This window comes from Ambystoma mexicanum, chromosome 3q (genome assembly GCF_040938575.1).
Source record: "Ambystoma mexicanum isolate Mex_15411 chromosome 3q, UKY_AmexF1_1, whole genome shotgun sequence".
In the NCBI taxonomy this organism is placed as follows: domain Eukaryota; kingdom Metazoa; phylum Chordata; class Amphibia; order Caudata; family Ambystomatidae; genus Ambystoma; species Ambystoma mexicanum.
In genome coordinates, this window is record NC_090926.1 from 1,031,147,212 (window position 1) to 1,031,172,283 (window position 25,072).

Sequence of the window (25,072 nt, forward strand, 5' to 3'; positions counted from 1 at the left end):
CATGTATCATCTACAAAGCAGTCACAAATAGCACACCATCGTACCTGGCGGCTAAGCTCTACACATCTGGTGACACACACTCCTCACAAAGCAAATTGACCAACCAGCTTGAATCACAAGTCGTCCACAAAGAGTGACTCTCAAAAAATCTTTCTCTTTTCAAGCACCCACCCTCTGGAGCTCAATCACGGTGTCACCTCGGAATAACCCCACAATTCTTCAATTTCACAAATCTCTCAAAACATGGCTCCTTCAACAACACCTGACCAAGGACTATTTCCAATAGGCTCATATACGGATGCACAGACCGCACAGTACTACGCTACTGTTAAAAGATTCCAGCCAAAATGCAGCTACCCACACTCTGTACAGCACTTTGCTGCTCTCGAGCTAGGTCTGTGCTTTAAACAATAAAATAGAAAATAAAAAAAAATTGTTCACAAAGCAAATCCATCTTGCATTCCTATTGCCCCATTAGTCAAAGACTTAATCCTGCCCTTATCTATCTAGCTCTTTAGCCTCTCACTATCGACTGGACTTTTCGCTGCGTCCTTCAAATCTGTAACTGTCCTCCTCAATTGAAAAAAAACACTGCTGACTCAAACGTCCTGGCAAACTATCACCCAGTTTCCCCCCTTGCCCATTATTCAATGGTCCTTAAGCAGCTGGTCTTAAATAGATCACTAATTACCTTGAGGATCATAGCCTTGGAGATCCACTTCAATCTGGCTTCTGTAATAAAAACTCCACACAAACTGCACTCATGAATGTCTCCAACTTTCACTCTAACACTCTCCAGTCCAACATTTTGGACCTCGCTCTCTGTACAACATCACTGTCAACCACTCCTCAGTCTTCATCACTTACCAGGGATTTGGGTTTCCTAAATCTGCGCTTACCTGTATCGCTTCCTACGTGAAAACGTGATCCTTTAGAATATGCTGTATCTGGCAAACCAACCTCTCCAAGTTGGTGTCAAAGATCAGTCCTTGGACCTCTGCTCTTCAACTTTTACATATCTGCCCCAGGTAGACTTATGTCGTCCTTTGGCTTGCAAGATCAGCTCTTTGCTGATGACACTCAAATCCTTTATTTTTCACCGCAGCCATCTCAGAATGGATTATCAACTGACTCAATGCAATTCATCAATGGGTGGCTCTCCGATGCCTCATGCTGAACTCTTCAAAAATGGAAATCATCATTCTCCATGCTTCCAATGTCATCCATCCACTTGCCACTCCTATCACTTTCCCACATAACATTCTTTCCCCCTTGCAATAGTGATCTATGACTGCAACAATTAATCACCACCACTTCGTCTTCTGCTCCTACTAAGCTCCTCAACATTTGGAGAATTTACCTAAAACTAATGTGCACATTCATGCTCAGAAAACATGACTTCCGTCAAGACTACTCCTTGGCCTTCCTCTCTGATTCCTCCCTACTGCTTCCTCTCTCTGGACAAAGTCCTCAACTTTGCTAACCGCACTCTCTATAACCTACCCAGATCCTTCCCAACTTCCACCTACTGACAACATGCGGATTGGTTCTCCATGCACAACCACTCCATTTTCAAGTTCTACTAATCTCCAAAGTTATCAATGGTCTTGCTCCTCAGCACCTTTCTGATGATCTCTGTTTACTCATAATCTTGTTCCCTTCGCTCCACCCTTGTACTCAACCTCAATGTCCCATCCCCCCATTCCTCCTACTATCGCTTCTCCTCTTTCTCTCTATCTGCCCAGCCCCACTAAAACCTGCTGCCCATCACAATCAAAGCCAGCCCAACTGTGGATCTTTTCGGAGCTCAGCTTAAACTTCACTTACTTACTAAAGAGGGTGCTCCTCCTAATTTCTCCCCCATCCTCCATATCTGACTCCAACACGGCACTTCTTTGCTGCTTAATAATGTCATTGTGTATATTTATATAGTACTCCTGTTTAGTTAGAAGCACTAACTCCTTAGGTTAGGTTAAGGTTAGCCTTGTAAAGCCACCTGCTTCTTATATACATTTAGTCTGTTTTTTTTTCTCCCTGGTATATGTCTCATCGCTGTGTTATTGTACAGGCACCCTTCAGGGGAATGCCACCGCAAGTTATAAATGTGTGATCATAAGTCATTCCTGATAAAAATGGACATCCCTATTCCCCAAATGAATACAGCGCAATAGAAAAGGAATATATATATTTTTTTTAATTTGGTTTAATTGTACAAAACAATTTTTACAAAAAAATGAAACAATCCATCTCCGTAGAAGGCCCATAAAAGAATTTTCCAATTCTCGAACTGGTCCGTTGTGGTGGGGGAAAGTTTGTTCCTGGGGACACAATTAACACAGATATGTCTTCAACCCCAGCCGCCTCCTTTTTTTTTCCCCAACGAACCCAGGGTCATGCAGTTTGTGATAACAATCCTGATTATTACCCAAGCACAACATCAGTGGGCTAGGGAGAGACCTTCTTAGTAGTGCCATCCAGGCCAATTTGTCTGAAAAAGCCCACTACAGCGATTGTCCATTGGGTATTTTCACCACTAATTAATCAGGACCACCATTCATGCTCGCAGAAAGTTTGGAGGTCCTTGAAGAGGGGATTTAGCCAGGTTCTTCCTTACTTCAGTAACTCCCGAGTAATATAAGAGGAGGTGTTTTATTGTCTCCACCTGGTTTAGGCTTTTGCAATAGCGACATTTATTTGAAGGTACCATGCCTCTTTTGGCTAGAATTTCATTCATATGAAGCAGGTTTAGTCAGATCCTTAGGAAGCTGCTCCGAAATGCCTGATTAAGGAATTTTGATAAATAAGCAGGAAGTTCGTTCAATTTGTTATGTCTCGATGGAAAGTCTTGAGTGAAAATATATGAGGTGGCTTCCTCTTGAGTTTCGATCCAATCGAAAATAAGTAGCTTTTAATTAACCTTAAATCATTTTGTAGCAGTTCTTCCTCTGAGCTTCCTATTTTGTCCAGAATCTATCTATTTTTATCCTTCCAATTAGTTAGTATTGCGATATGGTCACCCTCGATTTCAACTCTAATAATTTGAAGAAGGACCTTTGGTGAAGGTGAGATAATTTTTCTGTAGAGCATCAGCCCATTTTGATCCACTATAGCTTCAAGAGACGACGTGCAGAGTCCTCGGCAAATTAAGGCCATTGGAGTTGACTGCAGGAGTGTCAGCATGTTCCTCCAAAATCGACCTTCCAATTATTCCACACTTTTACGGGTAATGCTGGAAAGGCCTCAGCACCGTAGTCGAAGTTGGTATGACTTTCGCTCTGAAAAAGTTCAGTATGGGTTGTTGGGAGAAGCGGCCACATTTTCTGTTAACTGCCTTTGTTTGGGCTATCAAATATACCATCTTTTCATCAAATAACTCTTGCATCCGAATCTCTGTTTTACTGTTGTTCAAGACTATTCCAAGATGTTTTAACCTTTTGACCCGCTCAAGCGGGATTCCATCTGTGAAAAGCTTTGTAGGTTTCTTCTCATTCCCGCTTTTGGCGAAGGACATGACCTTAGTTTTATCATTATTTAGCTGTAGGTTGTTTTTGTCCAGGTAGGTGATTAGGTTCTGCAGCTGTCTCTGGAGACCCACCATCGTCTGATCAATTAAGATTATGTCATCTGCATAGAGTATTCTTGGTATTTTTGTGTTTCCTATTGTAGACAGAAAGACTCCGACGTTTTTGTGCAACGCCATGAAGTCCGCTATATAAGCGTTATATAGCACCGGTGCCAAAGGGCAACCCTGCTTCACTCCACACACCGTCAGAATTTCCTTAGATAAAAGGCCCGCCTTGTTCAGTTTAATTCTCATCGATGTAGATGAGTAAGGGCCTTTACAGGAGCAAGGATAGAGTTTGGGCCTTTGCGCTGGGCTAGTTTCATCCAGAGTAGGTCCCGGTTGACTTGGTCAAAGGCTTGGACCAGGTCCACAAAGACCAGGTAAACCAGGGGATTTCCCTCCATTGTCTTGGCCTTCAAGATGTTAAGCAACAGAATGTTCACCGTGGTGCCCAAGCCCTTGACAAATCCAGTTTGAAAAGGATCTGGATAACCAGTGTTAACTTTCCATTGCTGCAATTCGTCCAAAACACAGGATCCAAAAAGTTTGCCAATGGTGTCTAAAAGGTCATAATTGGTCTAAAAGGCCAATAGGCCGATAATTGCAGAGATTGTGTTTTGCCCCTTTTAAAAAAATAAGGATGATGTGGGCTTGTTTCCAAGATGGTGGTATCTCACCGGTTTCCAAAGATAGTGCTAATGAACGTTGGCCACATTTTTGGATATTTTTCAGCTCGTAGTTGATAATCCTATCTGGGCCGGCTGCTCTCGAGTTGTTCAATTTCTACATTTTTGTCATTATTTGAGCCATCCTAGTAGTAATGTCCCAGTCAGATTCGCAGAAGGACATGGGCGAAAGTTGTTCGTGGACTGGTGACTTATATAAGTCGGTGAAATAGGCTATCCAAGTATGTTTGCAATGTTATTTTGTAAAGCAATGTTAGCCTCCACGGCTCTAGGTTTAATCAGGGTCAAAAAGTCCCTGGACCTCTTCCCGGACAAAGTGCATAACATCCCTTCTGAGTCGGATTGGTAAAGTTCAAAACGCTGATGCCGCAGCCATGATTTGTAAGTTTTTTGCATCGGTTTAGTATTAGCAAGTAATATTGGGTTGCATGATTGTTTGGCAATCCTCTGTGCTCTTCTCACCAGCCGTATCTTCTTCACCAAGACTTTGTCATAAGTGTGGAGATTGTTTTTTGTCGAGTTGGAATGTAGAGGCTTCTCTGTCTTGTATGCTACAAGTAGCGGGTTATAGTCAATTGTGGCCCAATTCTCACTGTTTAGGTGGTTTGTGGCTAACTTGTAGGTCTCTGAGAGATCTTCAATGTATTTTGCTGATATTCTAAGGCGTCTATTGCCATTACAGCTTTCCACATCAGCCGTCATAAATAAAGGTGATAAGCAAGGGGATTTCCAGACTGTTGTCAAGATGTTATGGTCGCTGTGAAGGAATCAATTGGGGCCAGGAAGTCACGCGATACAAAGGTGTGGTCTAATGTCAGACCTGTGCCATTGCGCTCCCATGTAGGGCAAAAAGGGCATGGGTAGTCTTTGAGTTTGTGTAAATTGTGAAGATCCTTTGCGGACATTAGTTGCTTCCATTTTAGACCCCTTCTATGTGATGGACAACTAATGTCTTGCCAGGATGATTGTGTGTCTCCGTCAAAGCATAAAGCTTTTAAGTCCCAAGTGATAATTATGTGGTCGATTTTGTAAGAGCCATGGGCGTCTTCGAGAATCTTATCCATCTGCTCAATGTAACTCACTGTGGAAATTACAGATGGATTCCAGTATGAGTTAATGATAAGGATCAACTCTTCTGAGGCCCTTTCGTTAGTCTTCTTTGAATGTTCCATGATGATTAAAAGGAATATGGGTATGTCAAAAGTTGAGAGCAAAAGACACTTATTTGTCAATGGTTAAGAAGCCAGGTTATACTCCGACCTGTTTTGTTGTAGTTGTATGTGTCAGGCTGCATATTCTTCCCTGATTGTCCACCTGCCTGCCTATCAGATTACGAATTCTCAGGAGTTTAAAGTGCGTTACTTCAAATATGATCTCGGACACAGGCAACAATGCTCTCCAGTGGTGGCTAAAGCCAGCCTACCCAGGTGATTGTGATTATGGAGGCCAGCTGTCTAAGATGGACTCACAGACAGTGCAAAGTTACTAATCCAGTGTGGAGATGAGGAGGTACTTCAAATGGCAGGACTTGACAGAAGGATTCAGGGCCCTGTGAGCTTTTGCAACTGTGGAGGAGGACAGGCAACAGCGTGGCACATGCCTCTGGTAATTATCAATAGGGGACCAGGTGGAAGGTTTTTCCTTCTTTCTTTGGCTAAACATAGAATGCCCGGTATTAGCTCTTTCAGAAGCGCACACTTAAGGTGGGGTAGATAATATGCGGGACGACAGACTCAGCAGAACGTTCCCAGCATTTGAAGAGCTGCGTTTGTGGAGATGTGCCAGAGTTTCAAGATCATTTTGCAGTGCACGCAATGTCTTTCTGTTGATGTTTTACACAAGATATTGGGAGTTGCATGTCTGAGGTGGGATGTGCTCTCCTGAAACGGTGGGTGGATCTGTGTTGTACCTTTAGTCCCTTTTTAATCTTCTGTAATGTTCTGGGGCAGATCACAGAGGAGCTTCTAGATGCTCCCTTATTTATTTATTTATTTATTTATTTATTTATTTATTTATTTATTTATTTATTTATTTATTTATTTATTTGAATTTGAATTTGTATAGCACACATCGTCCCGGGGGCATCGTGCTGCTGTTACAGTATGCTCACCAAGTACAGGAATACATTACAGCAAGTGTTACAGTATGCTCACGTGTTACAGGACTACATTACAACCGGTAAGTACCTACATTACGTTTCATAAGTCAATATGTAAAGGAGAGGTGAAGAGACGGGTTAGTTGAACAGAATGGTTTTTAGCTGTTTGCGGAATGCGGTGTAAGATTTTTCATTTCTTACTGCAGTGGGTAGAGCGTTACAGCTCTTCGGGGCTAGGTGTTGAAAGCTGGACCCTCCGGCTTTGCTTCTTTTGAAAGTGGGTACATAGATCTAGTGGGTCTGGTGGACAAGTTGAGGGTGATCCTTTTGAATAGGTAAGGAGGGGCGTCAGCGGAAAGGCATCTATGTGTGATGGCCAAGGTTTTGAAAAGGATGCACTCTTTTACTGGAAGCCAATGGGCCTCTTTCCTGGCCTGAGAGATGTGTTCCCTTTTCGGAATACTCAATGCAGCTCTCAGGGCATTGTTCTGTATGATTGCATTTTGTTTAGATTTTTTACAGAGGTTCCCACGAATAGGGCATTGCATTAGTCCAGTTTGGTGCCTACAGTGGCTCTGGCTATTGATAAGCAGTTTTTGGTAGAGAGGAAAGGTTTAGCCGCGTTGATAACCTTAGTGGTGAGCGCGGCGGAGGAGGCTATGGCATTGACCTGACGTGACATTGACAGAGTTGAGTCAAGGTATACTCGTAATGTTTTTACTGATGAGGAGACTGTAATAGTGGAGTTGTCAATATTAAAGGTTTTGTATTGAGGTGGGAGTTTGTTCAGGGTTTCCTTAGTGCCTATATTGAGGTTCTCTGTTTTGTCTCCATTTAAACAGAGGGCATTGACTGCTATCCAGGTTTGTATGGCTGTGTAGATCTTGGTTAGTGCCGCGGCGTCTTGTTCATAGATGCCTGTGAGGGGGAGTAGGAAATACTGTCTTGCTTAAGAAGAGTTTGGCTCCATGTTCTTGATAAGATGGAGGTGACTGCTCTGGAAGCTTCCACCTTAGCCATGCTCTGCATTTAGTGATCCTCTCTTGTTCTGTGGTGCAGGATGTGGAACCGGTTGCTTCTGAGAGTGGGTGCGAGCCCTTAAGAAGCAGTGTACTTCTAGAGGGGCAGAAGTGGATGTACCACAGTCTGGGAGATTTTCCTACTTGGGAACCAATCCTCATCATTGGAAGTAATTTCGGGGATGTTGTTCTGACTTGAGAGTCGTGTAGACCGATGAGACCTCCGTCCACAAGTGACGCACAGGGGAACTAATAGAAACCCGATGTGCGACCTTTGAGGCCACAGGTGAGAGATGTCTTCCCAGATCCACGGAACCTCTGGAACACTGATGCTGCTGTCAAAATGGAACGAGGTTAAGTACCAGGCAATTACAATACAATCAGGTAAACGATAGGATCCAAAGAGTCTTACCTATCTGGTGTTGGGGAAACCCAGGTAACCTAGTAGAGAGGTTCGAGACTCAGATGATGCGGCGGTCCCTGGAATAGTAGAACCGCAGGTGAGCGTGGATGGGGGGTTAGCCACCTGTAGGAGAGAGGGCTTGACTTGAATCCCAGAAGGGAAATGGCGTAGTAGTTCAGCAAGGTATCAAGGGATGATCCAAAGACAAGTCGAGGTGAAGTCCAAAATCCGGCAACAGGTACACAGTTCCAAGCAAAGGTACAAAGGGGTGTCCGAAGGAGTCTGAGGTAGAGTTCCGTGATCAAAGTAACAAGGAGCAATCCGTAACGCCAAACAGGGTCTGAAGACAGCTGAGAAGCAATGAGCATTCTGTCTCTCAGACCTTTATACTGTGTGTCTCTGGGTCATGTGACATCTCTGGGTCATGTGACGTCCACCAAGGTCACGTGAGGAACGCCACACTGGATCACGTGAAGACGTAACACCGCCCCTTCTGCTATATGTTCTCCAAGGCAATTGCCAATGCAGAAAGGGTTGCAATCGAGCCCGTACACCAAAGCTGGCACGGTGTTTTCGGTCCTTTGGGTTCACCGAATCACTTGAGTCTCGAACCGTGGGAGAAGATGTTGGGGGAATGTGTGCAGTGTTCTGACGTGGAGTGGACTGGTGTGCAGGGGATCGCCTAACATAGCCCCCCCCAACGGCCCACGACCCCGTGGGCAAGACGGATGATCCTTATGGAAGCGGGCCACCAACCGAGGGGCGTTCAGATCTGTGGTGGAAACCCATGAACGCTCCTCCGGGCCGTAACCCTTCCAATCCACCAGATATTGGAGCCTACCCCTAAACCATCTGGACCCTAAAATGGCCGACACCTCAAAGACATCAGGAGAGGTCAGGGACACCGGCACAACACAGGGGCTCGAAGACGGACAGAATCAGGACAAGGTTTGAGGAGGGAGACATGGAACACAGGATGGATACGCCAAGAGCTAGGAAGCACTAGACGAAAAGCCACCGGATTCACAACCTGAGAGACCACAAACGGGCCGACAAAACGAGGTAGCAATTTCCGGCAACCCACTAGGCGAAGATGACGTGAAGACAACCAGACCCTGGAACCCACCACCAGAGGGGGAGCAGCTCGACGTTTGCCATCCACACGGGCCTTCATAGAAGCCTTTGCTTCAGTGAGATGAACCACAGTACTAGCATGTACAGCAGACAAATCCCTAAAACATGTCGTGGCCGCAGGATTCGAAGAACTAGAAGCATCGGGGACCGGCAAGACCTTGGGATGTTGGCCGTAGAGGGCGTAAAATGGAGAATAACCAGTAGCGGAATGAGCCGCATTATTGTACGCGAACTCAGCAAGCCGTAAAACGGCCAACCAGGAGGTCTGATGTTGCAATATAAGGCAGCGAAGGTACTGCTCCATAGATTGGTTCGTCCTTTTGGTCTGCCCATCGGTCTCAGGATGATAGGCCGAAGAATACCTGGTATCAATGCCCAGTAATTTCGTCAACGACCTCCAGAACCGAGATGTGAACTGTGATCCTCGATCGGATATAATGACCGAAGGAAGGCCGAATAACATGAACACATGTTCAAAAAACAAGTCCGCCAAGATCGGGGCCGAAGGAATGCCTTTACAAGGAACAAAACGAGCCATTTTTGTGAACGTGTCCACCACTACCCAGATGGAATCAAAGCCTTTCGACTTGGGGAGATCGGTAACGAAATCCATAGTCAACGTATGCCAGGGCCTGGGAGGTACTGGAAGCGGAAGTAACAACCCAACCGGTCGACCCCTTCGATGTTTAGCCTGAGCACATACTGCGCACGAATTGACATAGCATTCGTCATAGAGGGCCACCAACACCAACGCTTGAGAAGATCTAAAGTGCGCTCTTGACCGGGATGGGCATTAAAGGGAGCATCATGAGACCACTCAAGGGCCAGATTACGAGTGTCAGGTGTGGGAAGGAACAGACGTTCATGTACGAAAGGTAATCCATCAGAATACACTGGGTCCCATTCCCGCAACTGATCAGAATGATTGCTAGTCCAGGATCGGACCGAGTCTAATAATGACAATGAGGGTGTACAAAGGCAAATCACATGACTCTTTCTGAAAACGGTGTCAGGGAAGGTTGGCAACTCGACCCCCCCCCGGGAACGTGACAAGGCATCTGCTTTACCATGTGAAGTACCAGGACGATGCATAATATGAAAATCAAAAGAGGAAAAGAAAAGATGCCATCGGACCTGTCTGCTATTAATGCACTTCAATGAAGCCAGGTCCTGTAAATTCCGATGATCTGAGTATACAGTGATGGGATGTTTAGCCCCCAGAAGATGATGGCGCCAAACACGAAAGGCATCCATGACAGCCAAGAGTTCCTTCTCCGTCACGGTGTAATGAGTCTCAGTACTGGAAAACTTACGGGAATGGTATGCCACTGGGTGTAACTTGCCTGTTGTAGGACATGTTTGAGACAGTACCGCACCGAGAGCAAAAGAAGAGGCATCCGCCTCAACTATGAACGGAAGATCAGGATTGGGGTGCTGGAGTACTGGTGCGGTAGTGAAGGCGGTTTTCAAAGCCTCAAAAGCCTCCTGATGTTCTCTCTGCCAACGATAGGGTACCTGAGGACTGGTCAGAGCCGTGAGCGGGGCAACAATTGTGGAAAAGGAAGAAATGAAACGTCTATAAAAGTTGGCGAATCCCAAAAAGGCCTGCAGGGACTTGAGTGTTTGAGGTACTGGCCAATCTAATACTGCCTTGACCTTAGATTCGTTCATGGATAACGCCCCAGGGGTAATGTGGAAACCCAGAAACTCAACAGACGTTTTATGGAACTGACATTTCTCAGGTTTGGCGAATAAGGAATGTTCTCTCAGACGGGATAGTACTTCTCGGACATGCTTTACATGCTCATCAGAGAAAAGATTAAGATGTCGTCCAAGTACACAACCATGTATACATCCAGAATATCCCTGAATATGTCATTCATGAATCGTTGGAATGTGGCCGGGGCATTACATAGGCCGAAGGGCATGACTAGATATTCTTACAATCCGTAACGAGTACAGAAAGCAGTTTTCCACTCGTCTCCCTCGCGAACGCGCACTAAATTGTATGCGCCGCGTAGGTCAAACTTGGTTAATATAGAAGCATGTGATAAGTGATCTAGAAGCGGTGTGATTAACGGGATTGGGTATCTATCCTTTTTTGTGATAGCGTTAAGACGTCGATAATCCACACCAGGACGTAAATCCCCCTCCTTCTTGGGCACAAAAAATATAGGGCTTGCCGCTGGTGAAGTAGAGGGGCGGATATGTCCTAAACGAAGGGCGTTCTGTACATACTCTTTCAACGCTTGTTCCTCCGAAGGGGATAAGGAATAGATCCTGCCCGAAGGAATAGTGGAATCAGGAAGTAATTCGATTGGGCAGTCATATGGTCTATGTGGAGGGAGCACCTCGGAAGAGCCACGATCGAAAACTGATTCGAATGCTTTGTACTCAGGTGGTATCCCAGACACCAAGCCCCCAACAGTATGAGAAAGCACAGTCTCTGGATCGTCAACAGTCAGCGTGAGTTGAGCTAAGGCTCCCAAGGCCCGAGAAGGTGTGTCAGTGGTTTTATGGACCGGGAGACAATAGTTCTGACAGACCTCGGACTCGAAGAGCACAGTGCCTGACTGCCAATTGATCAGCGGATTGTGTTCACGTAACCATGGAATCCCTAATATGATACCGAACTGAGGTGTGGTAATCAAATCAAAACTTAAGGTCTCTGTGTGAATTTCTTGTATGTTCAACAAGAGAGGTGCAGTTTGGTGTCTAACAGGACCAGAAACTAACGCAGAGCCGTCTACGGCTTGGACATGTTCAGGTCGTGTTTTTACCACTAGAGGTAGGTTGAGGGAATGGGCCAAATCAATGTCTATGTAACTACCAGTAGCACCTGAATCAATGATGATATTGACTGCATGAAGAAGGCCAGTAGAAGGACATAGAGCAGCCTTTACAGAGATGGGTTGAACACGAGCAAAGGCAAGAGGGGTACCCGGAGATGATGACGGAACACTCGACCTGTTCTCCGGATCTAAGGTCGAGCTGTCCGAAAAACCTGGCTCTTCTTGGGACGTCGAGGACACTCTTTCACAAAATGTCCAGTGGTGCCACAACAAAAGCATGCATTATCCACCCTCCTACGTTCCCTCTCAGATGTTGTAATAGGACTACGTAAACCTCCCACTTGCATAGGTTCTTCTGTACTGGGAGCAGGAGTACTAGCAAGAGTAGGATGGGAAGAAACCCCCAATTCGGCTCTACGCTCCGATCGCCGTGCATCTATCTGCAGGGCGAGATCAACCAATTCCTGATACTGAGTGGGCACAGAAGGGATCACTGCTAAAGCGTCTTTCATGATGTTACTCAACCCCCTATAAAAGACCACCGCCCGCTTGTTTTCTGGCCATGATGTTTCAGCAACTAATTGATTGAACCGGGTGATGTAGTCTATCAAAGTCCTTCTACCCTGAGTTAATTCTAACAACTCCAAATCCCTAGACTGTGCCTTGTGTCGGGTATCGAATACTCGAGACATCTCTAGAACCAAAAGATCAAAGTAATAAAGGACTGGGCTATTATTCTCCAGCAGGGGATTAGCCCAAGCGGCAGCTGTCCCGGCTAAATGGGAAAGGGCGAAAGGGGCTTTGGCAGTGGAAGTAGGAAAGGCCGACGGTCTGCATAAGAAATGTAACTTGCACTGATTAACAAAGGTTCTGAATTTCTTGGGGTCACCTTGATAGCGTTCAGGAGCAGCCAGGGGGGAAGGGGTTGGGAGGACCACCGGAGTTGGGACTGTAGTAGTAACCAAGGGAGGGGGTGTAGTTGAGGAGCTAGCATCTCCAAACTCAGGGTCTGCGGGAAGGGAATGCTGAACACTCTGTATGGAATCTAACCTTTGGTGGATCACCGTGCTAGCGGCGGCCATATCCGCCCTTAATACTGTAAATGCCTGGACTAAGGCAGCTATGGGTTCTTCCGTGGATCCCTGCATCGTCAAACACGACTAAACGGCTTCTCAGTCTGTTCTGACTTGAGAGTCGTGTAGACCGATGAGACCTCCGTCCCCAAGTGACGCACAGGGGAACTAATAGAAACCCGCTGTGCGACCTTTGAGGCCACAGGTGGGAGATGTCTTCCCAGATCCACGGAACCTCTGGAACACCGATGCTGCTGTCAAAAGGGAACGAGGTTAAGTACCAGGCAATTACAATACAATCAGGTAAACGATAGGATCCAAAGAGTCTTACCTATCTGGTGTTGGGGAAACCCAGGTAACCTAGTAGAGAGGTTCGAGACTCAGATGATGCGGCGGTCCCTGGAATAGTAGAACCGGAGGTGAGCGTGGATGGGGGGTTAGCCACCAGTAGGAGAGAGGGCTTGACTTGAATCCCAGAAGGGAAATGGCGTAGTAGTTCAGCAAGGTATCAAGGGATGATCCAAAGACAAGTCGAGGTGAAGTCCAAAATCCGGCAACAGGTACACAGTTCCAAGCAAAGGTACAAAGGGGTGTCCGAAGGAGTCCGAGGTAGAGTTCCGTGATCAAAGTAACAAGGAGCAATCCGTAACGCCAAACAGGGTCTGAAGACAGCTGAGAAGCAATGAGCATTCTGTCTCTCAGACCTTTATACTGTGTGTCTCTGGGTCATGTGACGTCTCTGGGTCATGTGACGTCCACCAAGGTCACGTGAGGAACGCCACACTGGATCACGTGACCGACGTGAAGACGTAACACCGCCCCTTCTGCTATATGTTCTCCAAGGCAATTGCCAATGCAGAAAGGGTTGCAATCGAGCCCGTACACCAAAGCTGGTACGGTGTTTTCGGTCCTTTGGGTTCACCGAATCACTTGAGCCTCGAACCATGGGAGAAGATGTTGGGGGAATGTGTGCAGTGTTCTGACGTGGAGTGGACTGGTGTGCAGGGGATCGCCTAACAGATGTTGTATGTTGAAGGATCTACAGTGGCCTTTCCGGTGCAGTCAGTGCTGTAAGGGCATAAGCATAGATGTTCTCAGTGTTTTGCAATTTCTACCTTCTATCCCCAGTTGGGATTGCCATGGGCTTCAGGGAGAATGTTGCTTCTGGTGGGAAGCCCTTGGTTTGAAGACTCCTATACGGTGTATTTTTCTCTTCCTCCTTCAAGGCTGCTGATGCCAGCTTGTGGCTCTCCATTGGCTTTAAAAGCCCCTCAGTTTAATCCTTTTAATATTTTGGGTGAGATGGATGTCAGCTTTTAGCTATGAAGGTGGTATTTTATCGTATCCCTCATAAGCTTGGGTGAATTGAAATCGCTTCTACCTGACATCTTTTCTTGGGCTCTGTCTAGCTTCTCTTTCTCTAAAGTTGGATGCAGCTTCCAAGGCTCGGGTGTCCAGGTGGTAAATGATGATGTAAAAGCAAGGCGTTTTTACCAGTTACATGACCTCTCCAGGCCATTTTCATGTCCTTTTAAGGTGGAGAAGGGGCAGAAGCGCAGAGAAGGCCACTGCCATGCTTTTTTCCATCTTTCCTGAAAGTGCACTAGGTTTTATGCCCATATGAGATTTCAAAGCAGTTCTAAAACAAATGGAATTCGCCTCCACTTAGCACTTGATAAAAGCCAGTTGATTCCATAGGAATCCGTTGCTAAATGCCATCTGTAAAGCGTAATTTGCAGTCAGTATTCACCCCTCCCCTTTTTTTGTTGGACAAAACTAGGAGTAAGGCAAGCTCGTCTGGTATTACTCTTCACTTTTGCACTCAGTCTTGCAATTGAAAATTGCATGCAGGGGTCCCAGCACGTAAAGTGCTAAAGTTGGTGTACTTGTGCATGCCATGTGCATTATTTATAAAATGTCACCCTCACTGCTTTGTTGGTCTCAATACATTGGGTTTTGTTATTTTGTTGTGGAGATATGGCAGATGCACATGTACTATAGTTTCACTTTACATGTTTTTGGTAGAGCCCTCAAAAGACGCATATAGCTAGCAAAAACAATCTATGGTAATATGGCTGAAAACAATGTTTACTTACTTTCTATTAAAAAACAAGTGTCTGACTGAAGGAGGCAGGACTACACAGAAATACACTAAGGATATCCTCAAAATCCAAAGTAGCAAGGATCCAGAAGTGAGTAGCCAGAAGCTGCTATGGAACTACCCATTTGTAGTATGTATTTGCAAGTCATAGAAATAAAGGAAATACTGTTCTCTCAAATCTATAACCTTATAAAAAACAGCAACTGCCCACTTTTCTTTTGTAACAGGCCTAATACATCATCAGGACCATTTTCGATTCTTAATAAAAGAGAACAAAATATTCACATATGTAAATATTTTCTATTGACAAAAAGTGAACAGTGAAAAGACATTTTTGAACAACTCTAAGTTCATTGACCTATATTCAGAAAGAAAAGTCTGAAGTAGTGCAAGCCATAGTGCGACATAGTCTACTTTAGGTGATTATGCCTTCCGTTTATGAAAAACTACAAAGAGGGTGGTTTTCTGTTTCTTAGAATTTTGACGCTTATAATGTCACTCATAGCTCATTACATCATCTTACTATACAATAAAAGCCAGATGTATGATTGTCTGAAGCCATCCTGCCTGCTTCGCCTGTTATCGCTGCTAACAAATAGACTTCAAGTTGCACAGTAGAGACTGCCCGCTTCACCTGTTATCACCACTAGAGGGAGCTGTTGCCTTACGCATACAATAATAAGACTTCAAGTTCACCTTCCAGGTGAACAAAATGTGTATTTCAACAATTATAAAATACAGTTAGCCGCAGAAAAGGCCCAAGACAGGGATACCACTTTGACAGCATACTTCAAGTTGCATACACTAAGAAAATATATACATTTAAAAAAAACATATAAACAGAAATTCATTTGATTAAGCCGCTTCAACAGAAATTTAACAAAAACAATAATGGGAAACATCCACCCAACACAACTTTGACCCGTGTACACAGGCTTTTGCACTAGTTTTGAAATAAATGACAACAGGTTCTACCTTGATCTCTTGCTAGATCATTCAGTTCTCTTCAAGTAGGTTTAGGTTTTGGCATATGTCTTCAGCCATTAGTCCACCCACCACCCTGCATCTAAGCTACCAAAAATAAAAACACACAGATACATTCTTCAAGTTATGATGTAACCTCTACAAAAACAATGGTGACTTTCTACATAGCTTTTATAGGGTTATGATGTGGGTGTCCACATGATTTGACAATTGTGCAGAATAGCCAATATTTGGTCTGCTTTTCCGGTTACATAATCTCACCTTGGGATCAGGGTTTAATTTTCATATGAAACACCCTGGGGGTACTGCAATGCACATGAGGGTGATTCTAATGCTATGGTCGGTGCCCAGCTGGACCATTTATACTTCTTGGAAAGACTATCCATCGCCCATGCAGGTTTGCCGCATTGCTTTCTAATTTCTTACTGGTTTCACGCCTATGCAGCCCCTCTGCAGATGACACTACACTGCCAATCTATATAGGTTGGTTCTAGAAGGGGTCCTAGACTTTGTTCCTGGATTGCATTCTCTGAAATAAGTAGTGAGTGAGTGATTGACCATCTCTCGGTGCGTACCTGTCTCTGAGCTGTGATCCAGATTGGTAGGCTGCCGTTGTCCCACCATGAGGAGATACCTTGCGTAGGATAGTATGGGAGCTTCACGTTGGAGGTCGTGTTGAAGAACATGTTGTGGATCACACCGTGGTTTTCAATGTACTTCCCTGGAGAAGAGGTAAATATCATAAGCCCACACTGTGATGAAATAAATATTGTATACTTACACATACATACATGAGTGTACATTTGCGCCAATGTTGTTAATAAGCTTTCTCACAGAGCCAACACCAAATATATGCCATACTGCTTTTCCTTATCAAACATCTGTTTCACTGTATTAGTAAGCTCGCTTTTCTTAGGTGCCTCCCCCTTTCATCCTTCTCTCTCGCAATATTCGTCCTTTGCCAAGCACCAGCACCATATGCCTTTTGTGACAAGTGCACCCAAGTACCATTAGGTTAGGTGCGCCTGCTATTTACAGCGCTCTGAAACTGCGAACTCTTTTCCTGCAAGTGCTACATGAAAAAAATTCTGATGCGCTTATGTCACTGGCTATACCTACAAGACGGGCAGGAGTGTGTTCGACTGTGACTCTTGGGCATGACGAAGGTGTTCATAATTGCAATTAATTGTGCATCTGTGGGCCTTGTAGAAGGTGTGGACTGCCTCTATTTGTGTTTATTGCAGCATCCGTTCTCTCAGCTGCATCTATCCCCCCACTAACCTCTATCTCTTTCTGACCAGTTCTTCTGTCCTCTTCTCACATCTACCTCTCATGACCCCATACCATTCGTTCTGTGAGCACTCCCCCACCTCTTTCCTACTCTCATCTCACGTTCCTTCTCTTGTCTCCTCTACCTTTACTTTTTTCAACCCATCTCTAGTTTCCACCTCCCTCCATTTTCTTCCAAATCTGTAGTTTTTTAAAATCCTTATATATTCATTCTATCTCATTTTCATTTATTTTTTTATGTGTGCTCTATCACTCTTTTATGTGTTGTCGCTCTTTTTTCTTTCTTCCTTCCCTCAATTCGCCCACCTTTGGTTTATCTCTTTTGCCGACTTCCTATCCGCCTTTCTATAGATTTCTTATTCTTCCAGCTATACCTCCCCCTAGCACCGTAGACCCTACCCTATGACCTTGGAAGGCTAATCTCCCACCCACAATATGTATGACAATTTGGACCTAATTAGGTGTTTGCTGGTATTCCCAATTGGAATCACTGTCCTACAGATTTACCATGGGGTTCTGGGAAAGCAGTATGCAATACCATAAATTAAAGATGATACCATCCTTGTTGAATGGACGGGGGTGAACCAGCTCTCAAGGGGGTAGATTGGAATTCTCTAGAATCCATCATCTGGAAAAAAGCACGAAGCCTGAGAACTTGTATTCCTATCCTAACTCTAAGATCCGAACTTGGTTTGGTGTCACTTAGATCCTGGTTTCATTGGAAAATCTTATCAATGTACAGGAAATCCTTTTGATTCCACGGAGTGGGTCGCCACTGTGTGATCTGCAAGTTGGTACTGGCTCTAATAGGCACATTGATCCTGTCGGACGTGTCTGTGCACATGCTGTGACAGTTCTGGCTGCTGCAAGCCCAAATTTGGACATTTTGATGGAAAACCCAATCAAAACCAAAAAAGTCCTGCTTGAAAATAACTGTATGAATATGATCACCAGTATGAGATCCCACGTATTATATAATAGTATTATTTGATGGGGTAAACCATTGGGCGACTAGCCAACGTATCTAAATTTCCCAATGCATACTGGCAGATGCATTTTCTCTGATTCAGAATGAAGGTTATACAAACAGGGCAAATTGCATATATCCGCGCAAGCAAGATCCTGTCTAATGTATGCCCAGTGTGCCAGGTAAAAGTAAGTGTTCAGACTAGGGAGCACATTGCGACGGAATGCAGCGCACTCCACCCTGCAAGGCTCACATTGCTCAGCAGATCCGTGCATAATGTAACATGGCTCTCAAGTAAAGAGTGTTGGGGTAGGGTTGTAAGCGGTCACGAAACTTCATTGACGATAGCCCTGATAAACCTGCGAGGCCCAGCAGGAATGATAATGCCTACAGAAAAATGAATGCGTTGGACAGTTTTAAGTACTGAAAATGAAATAATTGTATGGATAGGTTTGTTTTTAACAGGACTAATCTTTCTTATTTAAACCCTATTTTAATGTATCATTTTACTCTACAATGTCTTGAAGCAGTGTTTGAAAGTAGATTGTCAGTAGGTTTTTACAAACAATGTGTGAATAGTAAAGTCAAACTATTGTTATTTTATATTAAATAAAGGTAAGTTGGATTAACCGATTCATATAATTAAAAAAAGCAGTATTAGTCCCCCTTTTTGGAGTCCGAAGGAGTCCGTCAAGTTTGCCGTGAGCAGCATTACCGCCACGGTAACACTGAGGATCTTTGGAAGCAAAGTGAGGATTTCTAGCCAGCTATAAGCTGGCAATCAACCCTCCGTTTCACCCCAGACGCGGAATGTGGTGGGGTGGGAAACTGGTGGTAAAATGACCATAAACCTGTTACCTCCCTTTTACTGCCATTTATGACTGTACCGCCAATCTCGTGCTCTGCACTTTCTGCAGAGGCCTGCAGGACTCACTGTTCAGAAAGTTTACAATTGCAAAGAGGTGCTAAATTGAAGACATTTTTGGAAAGACTGGAGGATTGCATGCAGTAACTTATTTCATGTAGGTGAGCAGGTGCAAGTGGATCTAGGTCACATGGCCCAAGCCCAGCCCACCTGGTGCCTTCTTGGTTTGCTGCCCTTTTCCCCCAACTTAAGCAGCCCTCCTGCCTCTTTTCCTCAGCAGTTGGTGAGCAGGTGCATGTGGATCTAGGTCACACGGCCTAAGCCCCACCCACCTGTGCTTTCTTATTTTGCTGCCATTTTTCCCAACTTAGCAGCCCTCCTGCCTCTTTTCCTCAGAAGTCAGTGAGCAGGTCCAAGTGGATCTAGGTCACATGGCCTAAGCCCCACCCAACTGGTGCCTTCTTGGTTTGCTGCCATTTTTCCCAACTTAAGCAGCCCTCCTGCCTCTTTTCCTCTGCAGTTGGTGAGCAGGTGCAAGTGGATCTAGGACACGTGGCTTAAGCGCCACCCACCTGTTAACCACTGCTAAACTGTTTGTGCCTTCTTGGTTTGCCACTCTTTATCCCTACTTAAGCAGCACTCTTGCCTCTTTTCCTTTGCAGTTGGTGAGCAGGTGCAAGTGAATCTACGTGACATGGCCTAAGCTCCAACCACCTTCTTAGATCTGCCTCTTTCTTTCTGCTCTTAACTCTTAGATCAAAGGCGTCTCTCGCCTGGACGTCCAAAATGAAGGGCAGATTAAGAAAAGGGCAATTCTGGTTTGGACCTGTTTGGACTGGGAGGACCCAGGGCCCAAATCCTGCAGAGACAACAGGAAAGCATATGCCGACATGTGTTTTCTTCCTCCGTCACCACAGGCAATCCCAAACTCACCAGGCAACGCCAATGTCAACTGCATCGCCCCTCCTCCAAATCATGGACTCCGAAATGCAGCAATCTCACCCACATCAGCCTCAAGCCCATCAGGACCCATCACCATCCACAACACTGAGTTGATGCCCACCAACATCCACTCAGCTATCATTTATGCAGGAGACACTGCTGACCTCAACACTACACATGACCTTGACACCATCTTCCTCACCAAGAGCTGGCTGACACATACCTTCACCCACATCTTAGATGTCCTTGTCCCCAAAAGCTACAGCATCCAAAACAGAGATTGGCTGAAAAAGACAGAGGCCTTGCAGTCATCCACAAAACCTTGTGGCCTTACCCCCGACTTGACGTTGACAACATTGGCTCCTTCGAAGTACTGCTGTCACTTCCCGGTGCCCTGACAGATACAATCACCTTCCATCTCATCTACAGACCACCCAAACCCAATACCATCATCATCAGAGACTTCACCGACCTGGTAACTACCATGTCCCTCACGCACACCAACAACATCTTCCTAGGCAACTTCAACCTCCTATGCAATAAGTCCACCAAACCGATGAAGGAAGCTCACCTCTGCCTTCTCGACACCCTCAGCCTCACACAGTACAGGAAAGACCCAACACAGAAAGGTAACATTCATGAACTAATCATCACCACACTGCTGTCCCTCTGCTATTTTTTTAACATTATTATTTGAAGCACAGACCTAGCTCGAGAGCAGCAGAGCGCTGCAAAGAGTGTGGGGAGCAAGCATTTGGGCTGGCCTCTTTTAACAGCACTGTGACGTCTGTTTGTCGGTTTGTGCATCCATTGGAATTAGTCCCTGGTGAGGTGTTGTTGAAAGAGCCATGTTTTGAGAGATTTGCAGAAATTGTAGAATTGTGGGGGCATGTCGAGCCAACACCGGAATTGAGTTCCAGGGGGTGGGTGCATGACAAGAGTAGGATTGTTTGTTGGTCCACTCTTTCCGGATGAGTTGTGATTTAAGCTGGTTGGTCGATTTGCTGTGCATGAAGCGTATGCCACTAGATATATGGAGCTTTGCCGCCAGGTACACTGGTGTGCTAATCGTGACTACTTTGAAGATTGTATTGTAATTGTAAATTGTAATGGGTTATTTATAACACACTATATACCCATAGGTTTCTAAGCACGGACCCGGGGATCAAACCTGTGTTGCTCCCTGTTGTCTTGCTTCCAAGACAAGCACATTGCCCCTGAGCTATTCTCCCAAGACAGATGATACATGCAGTCTTGACCAGTATCCTGGCTTGAAGTGGAAGCCAATGTAGTTAGCGTAGGATGGGGGTCATTCTGTCAAATTTCTGTGCTCCCGTAATAAGATTTGCGGCAGCATGGTGGAATTGTTTTAGGGAGCCAAGTGAGCAGCTGGGAGCCCTGTCAGTAGAGCATTGCTCCATCGATGTGCGAGACCACACGGGCATTCACTACGGTCAAGAAGTCCTGCAGCGGGATGAAGGGTTTGATTTTTCAATGGGTCGAGATTCCGAGTCAGGCTATTGAGGCCTTTTTGTCCTTTTTGGTTATGTGTTTCTGGAAGGACAGATTGCTGTCAATGGTGAAGCCTAAGGATTTCAGTGAGTCTGAGGATTGTGGATCAAATCCTTGTAGGCACATATCATATAACCATTGTTGGATAAATTGTTTTTTAGCGGGTGGACCGATGAGGACGAATTCAATCTTGGATTGGTTTAGTTTGAATAGGCAGTCGACATCCAGGAATTCATGATGGCTAGGTAATCGCGTAGATGAATGATGACCTGCACACCATTTACTCTCATGTACAACTGAGTATCGTCTGCGTATTGATGTATGGCCATATTGGGATCTTTGAGGAGGGTGCCCAGAGGCTCCATGTAAAGGTTAAAAAGGATTGGTGAGAGGATGGAGCCTTGGGGGTCTCGGCAGGAGAGTGCTGGTGTCTGCCTGAGAGGTAGGAGGTAAACAAATTCAGGGCAGTTCCAGAGAATCCCATCCTGTTGGTGAGGAGGGAGAGAAGGATGCGGTGGTCAAGGGTGTCGAAAGCAGCTGAGAGATCAAGGAGGACAAGGAGGCATGAGTCGCCTTTATCCATGATTTGGAGAGCATCATCCACTACCTGGATGGTGGCTGCCTCGATGCTACACTTTGGGTGGAACCCTGAGTGATAGTCATTTAGGAGGTGGAGTTGTTCGATTCTGGCGAGTAGATGTCTAGCAATTACTTTTTGTAAGATTTTGCCAATAAACGGGAGGTTTGTAATGGGCCTGCAGTTGTCAAGGTCTGGATCTAGGTTTGGTTTTTTCAAAAGAGGTTGTATGAGACCAATCTTGAAGGTGTCTGGGAATGATCCTTTTTCAAGGGAGGCATTGAGCGCCGGGTCCATCAATTGCTTAATGATGGGGGCTGGAATTATTAGAGTAAGAAGTAGGTTTGATGGAGGCAATCATTTTTAGGAGATCCGGGGGAAAGAGAGGAAATCATTCAGTCCATAGGGGCAGTGTGGGTGTGGGGTTGCAGGGGATGCTAATGTTGTTAGAGGTTGATTTGATAGTCCCTAGGATTTTGTCTAATAAATGTGTTGATTCTGTCACATTTATCCTGAGTTTCTGGTACCTCAGGGTTAGGAGAGCGTTTGGTGCAATGCTTTAGTACTTCAAAGAGGGCCTTGCTCCTGTTAGAGGATGCCACAATGGTGTTGGAGAAGTAAGCAGCCATGGTAATCAGAATCCTATGGTTTGCGCACAGAGATTTGAGGTTGGTGTGGTCTCCAGAGTTATGGTTTTTGTGCCACCGTTTCTCTAGGGCTCTGATTGAGCGTTGGTTGGAGGCAAGCTCAGGGGTGTACCATGGGGCAGGGTCAGGCCTCCAAATAAGTGTTGTACTAGGCCTTTTTACGCATTAACATTTTGTAAATACAACAGCTTTCTCATTTTCCAACTGACATTTATGCACAGGTTTAGATCAGAGACCAGTGCAAAGGTCAGGTTACTTGTCAGAAACCAGAGCACTTCTTAAGCATTTTATCTACATGGATGTAATTGCAAGCCATGGAGAAAAGCCTCTGAAATGGTTTATTTGCTTTCCGCTTCTACTGTGTTGTGTGTAGATGCTTATGAAGCAAACAGAAGCATTGTGCATATTTATTTTCCTAGCATTTTATGTTTTTTTAAACAATAAGCTAGAAAACTGAGTTAAAATCGAGTATTATCCTTTGTAACAAATTATGCTTTTTTTCCCTGTGTGCATAATAATCAACATGCATGTAGGAGAGGGCGTTCCACAAACATATATAATACACTGTTTGAAACCAGACCTCTTTGCTGAACAACTGTTTTGGTTCTGATGGGTCCTATTCATTTTCAGGTTTTGTCATGTTAAGGTTGCCTGTTGCATACTTTTTATACTCTTGCAGAAGCAAATAATGTTTACAGTTCTATTTAATGTACACTAATTATATAAACAGTGTGCAAAATGATGAGCATGCACAGTCTGGTTTACATCCATTCACCTTAACTTGCAGTCAATGGGGTACATTACTATAAATGGTCAGTGGCAGCAGACTCCTTACTCAAGGCTGAGTGATTGTCATTACACCAATCACAAGTGTTACAGCCTCTCAAATCTTCCAGACTACAATTAAAACATCCAAACCCTGACTCTCCCAAAAGTTCAAACACTGTTAAAAAATAAAAAAAATACAGTTACATATGTAAATGAAATAGAAACTCAGCAAAACATGTCCCTGATAGGTATTTAACTTAGGTATTTAACTTTTCTGTGCAAGGATCACAATTTAATATTTGTGGACCAGGTGCAAACACAGCTCCTGGGTATCAGGCATAACCAGTTGGGCAGGAGCTAACTCTGGAGAACCAGGAGCTAGTATATAGTGTACAGTAAATCTAACTTTGCGGCGGATTCAAACTCTAACATTTTGTCCATTTTATACTATCTAATATGCTCTAAATATCCCTTGGGTGAATTCTTTATTCTCCTTTTATATACATTCCGAAACGTACAGAGTCAATATTGCATTGCAAGGTTTGTATGGCACCACTTGCCCCAGGAGTCGAAAGTAGCTCCTGGTAGCTGTTGGTTTCAAGCTAACCGGGCTCTCCTTGGCTACAGCCAGGAGCTAAATAGCTCCCACCTCCTGGCACTTTCAAACCCTGTTAAGTAGCACTTCATGCATGGTTCGTCCAACATCTAGGCACTGTGATTATTATACCTCAGTCGATGCACATTTTACCGAACTCTGAAGGGTTTTGGCCAGTAAGAATGCTCAATCATAGAGCGCTCGTTGCTGTGATCTGTAGGTTGCAGGTTTGAATCCTGGCAAGGCCAACTCAGCCTTTACTCCTTTCGAGGTCGATAAAGGAGTACTAACTTTGGAATGGTGATAATTGCATGTAAATATGTACTAGGTACAACATTTTGCCAAAAGCTCTATATAAATAACAAATAATTAACTCTTTCCAGCCAAAATGTGACTATGAGATAGGATTTAGCATGGAGTTCTTGCCACACTGTTGTATCATAACATTGGCATACCATTGGGTAGTACTAGTTCCAGGAATTGAAGACTTTCATTATAAATCAAAAGATAATTCTGCTATTGAAACTCAAAACACAATAAAATTGATGTTTGCTTTGTTATGTAATTGGCTAGGGTTTTGTGTTATATATGCAGGAGAGATCAAATGGTCAGACCTTAGAGAAATAATGAGAGGTGTATTCTGTCAGAATGCAGAAAACTGACAAATGGTAATGATTTCCATACTGTTTTGCACACGTCGGCTGGATGTCACATACATTTTACTCTCTTGCAAATGAGAACACTCATTTCTTTTTTTTCCTTAGGTTTGGTTTATTTCAAACCTTTCTATCCACGATATAAAAGTAACAAACAAAGGGAATGACAGTATTGTCAACAATATCCATTCTCAAATGAAAACCAAAATTAAAAAAGAAAACCCATCCTCCATAAAATCACAATTCAAATGCCATGTTCTCCTATTTGCTTGTACTCATTCCCTTGTTAAGATACAAAACCTCTTCATACATTTCATAACCCATATAATGGCCGCTTGATTATCACATATCAGAAATTCAGACCACCATTCCTTTGGAGATAGGGACTTGCAATCTCT

At 44.6% G+C, this 25,072-nt stretch overlaps 1 protein-coding gene across 1 annotated transcript in view; it reads right to left on the reverse strand.

The window, feature by feature from the left end:
- Positions 1 to 25,072, reverse strand: part of ENPP7 (ectonucleotide pyrophosphatase/phosphodiesterase 7) — a 104,229-nt gene that overhangs the window by 60,201 nt on the left and 18,956 nt on the right. The window contains exon 2 of the mRNA XM_069655205.1: positions 16,431 to 16,576. Coding sequence (XP_069511306.1) covers positions 16,431 to 16,576 — 146 coding nt within the window. The remainder of the gene's footprint in view (positions 1 to 16,430; positions 16,577 to 25,072) is intronic.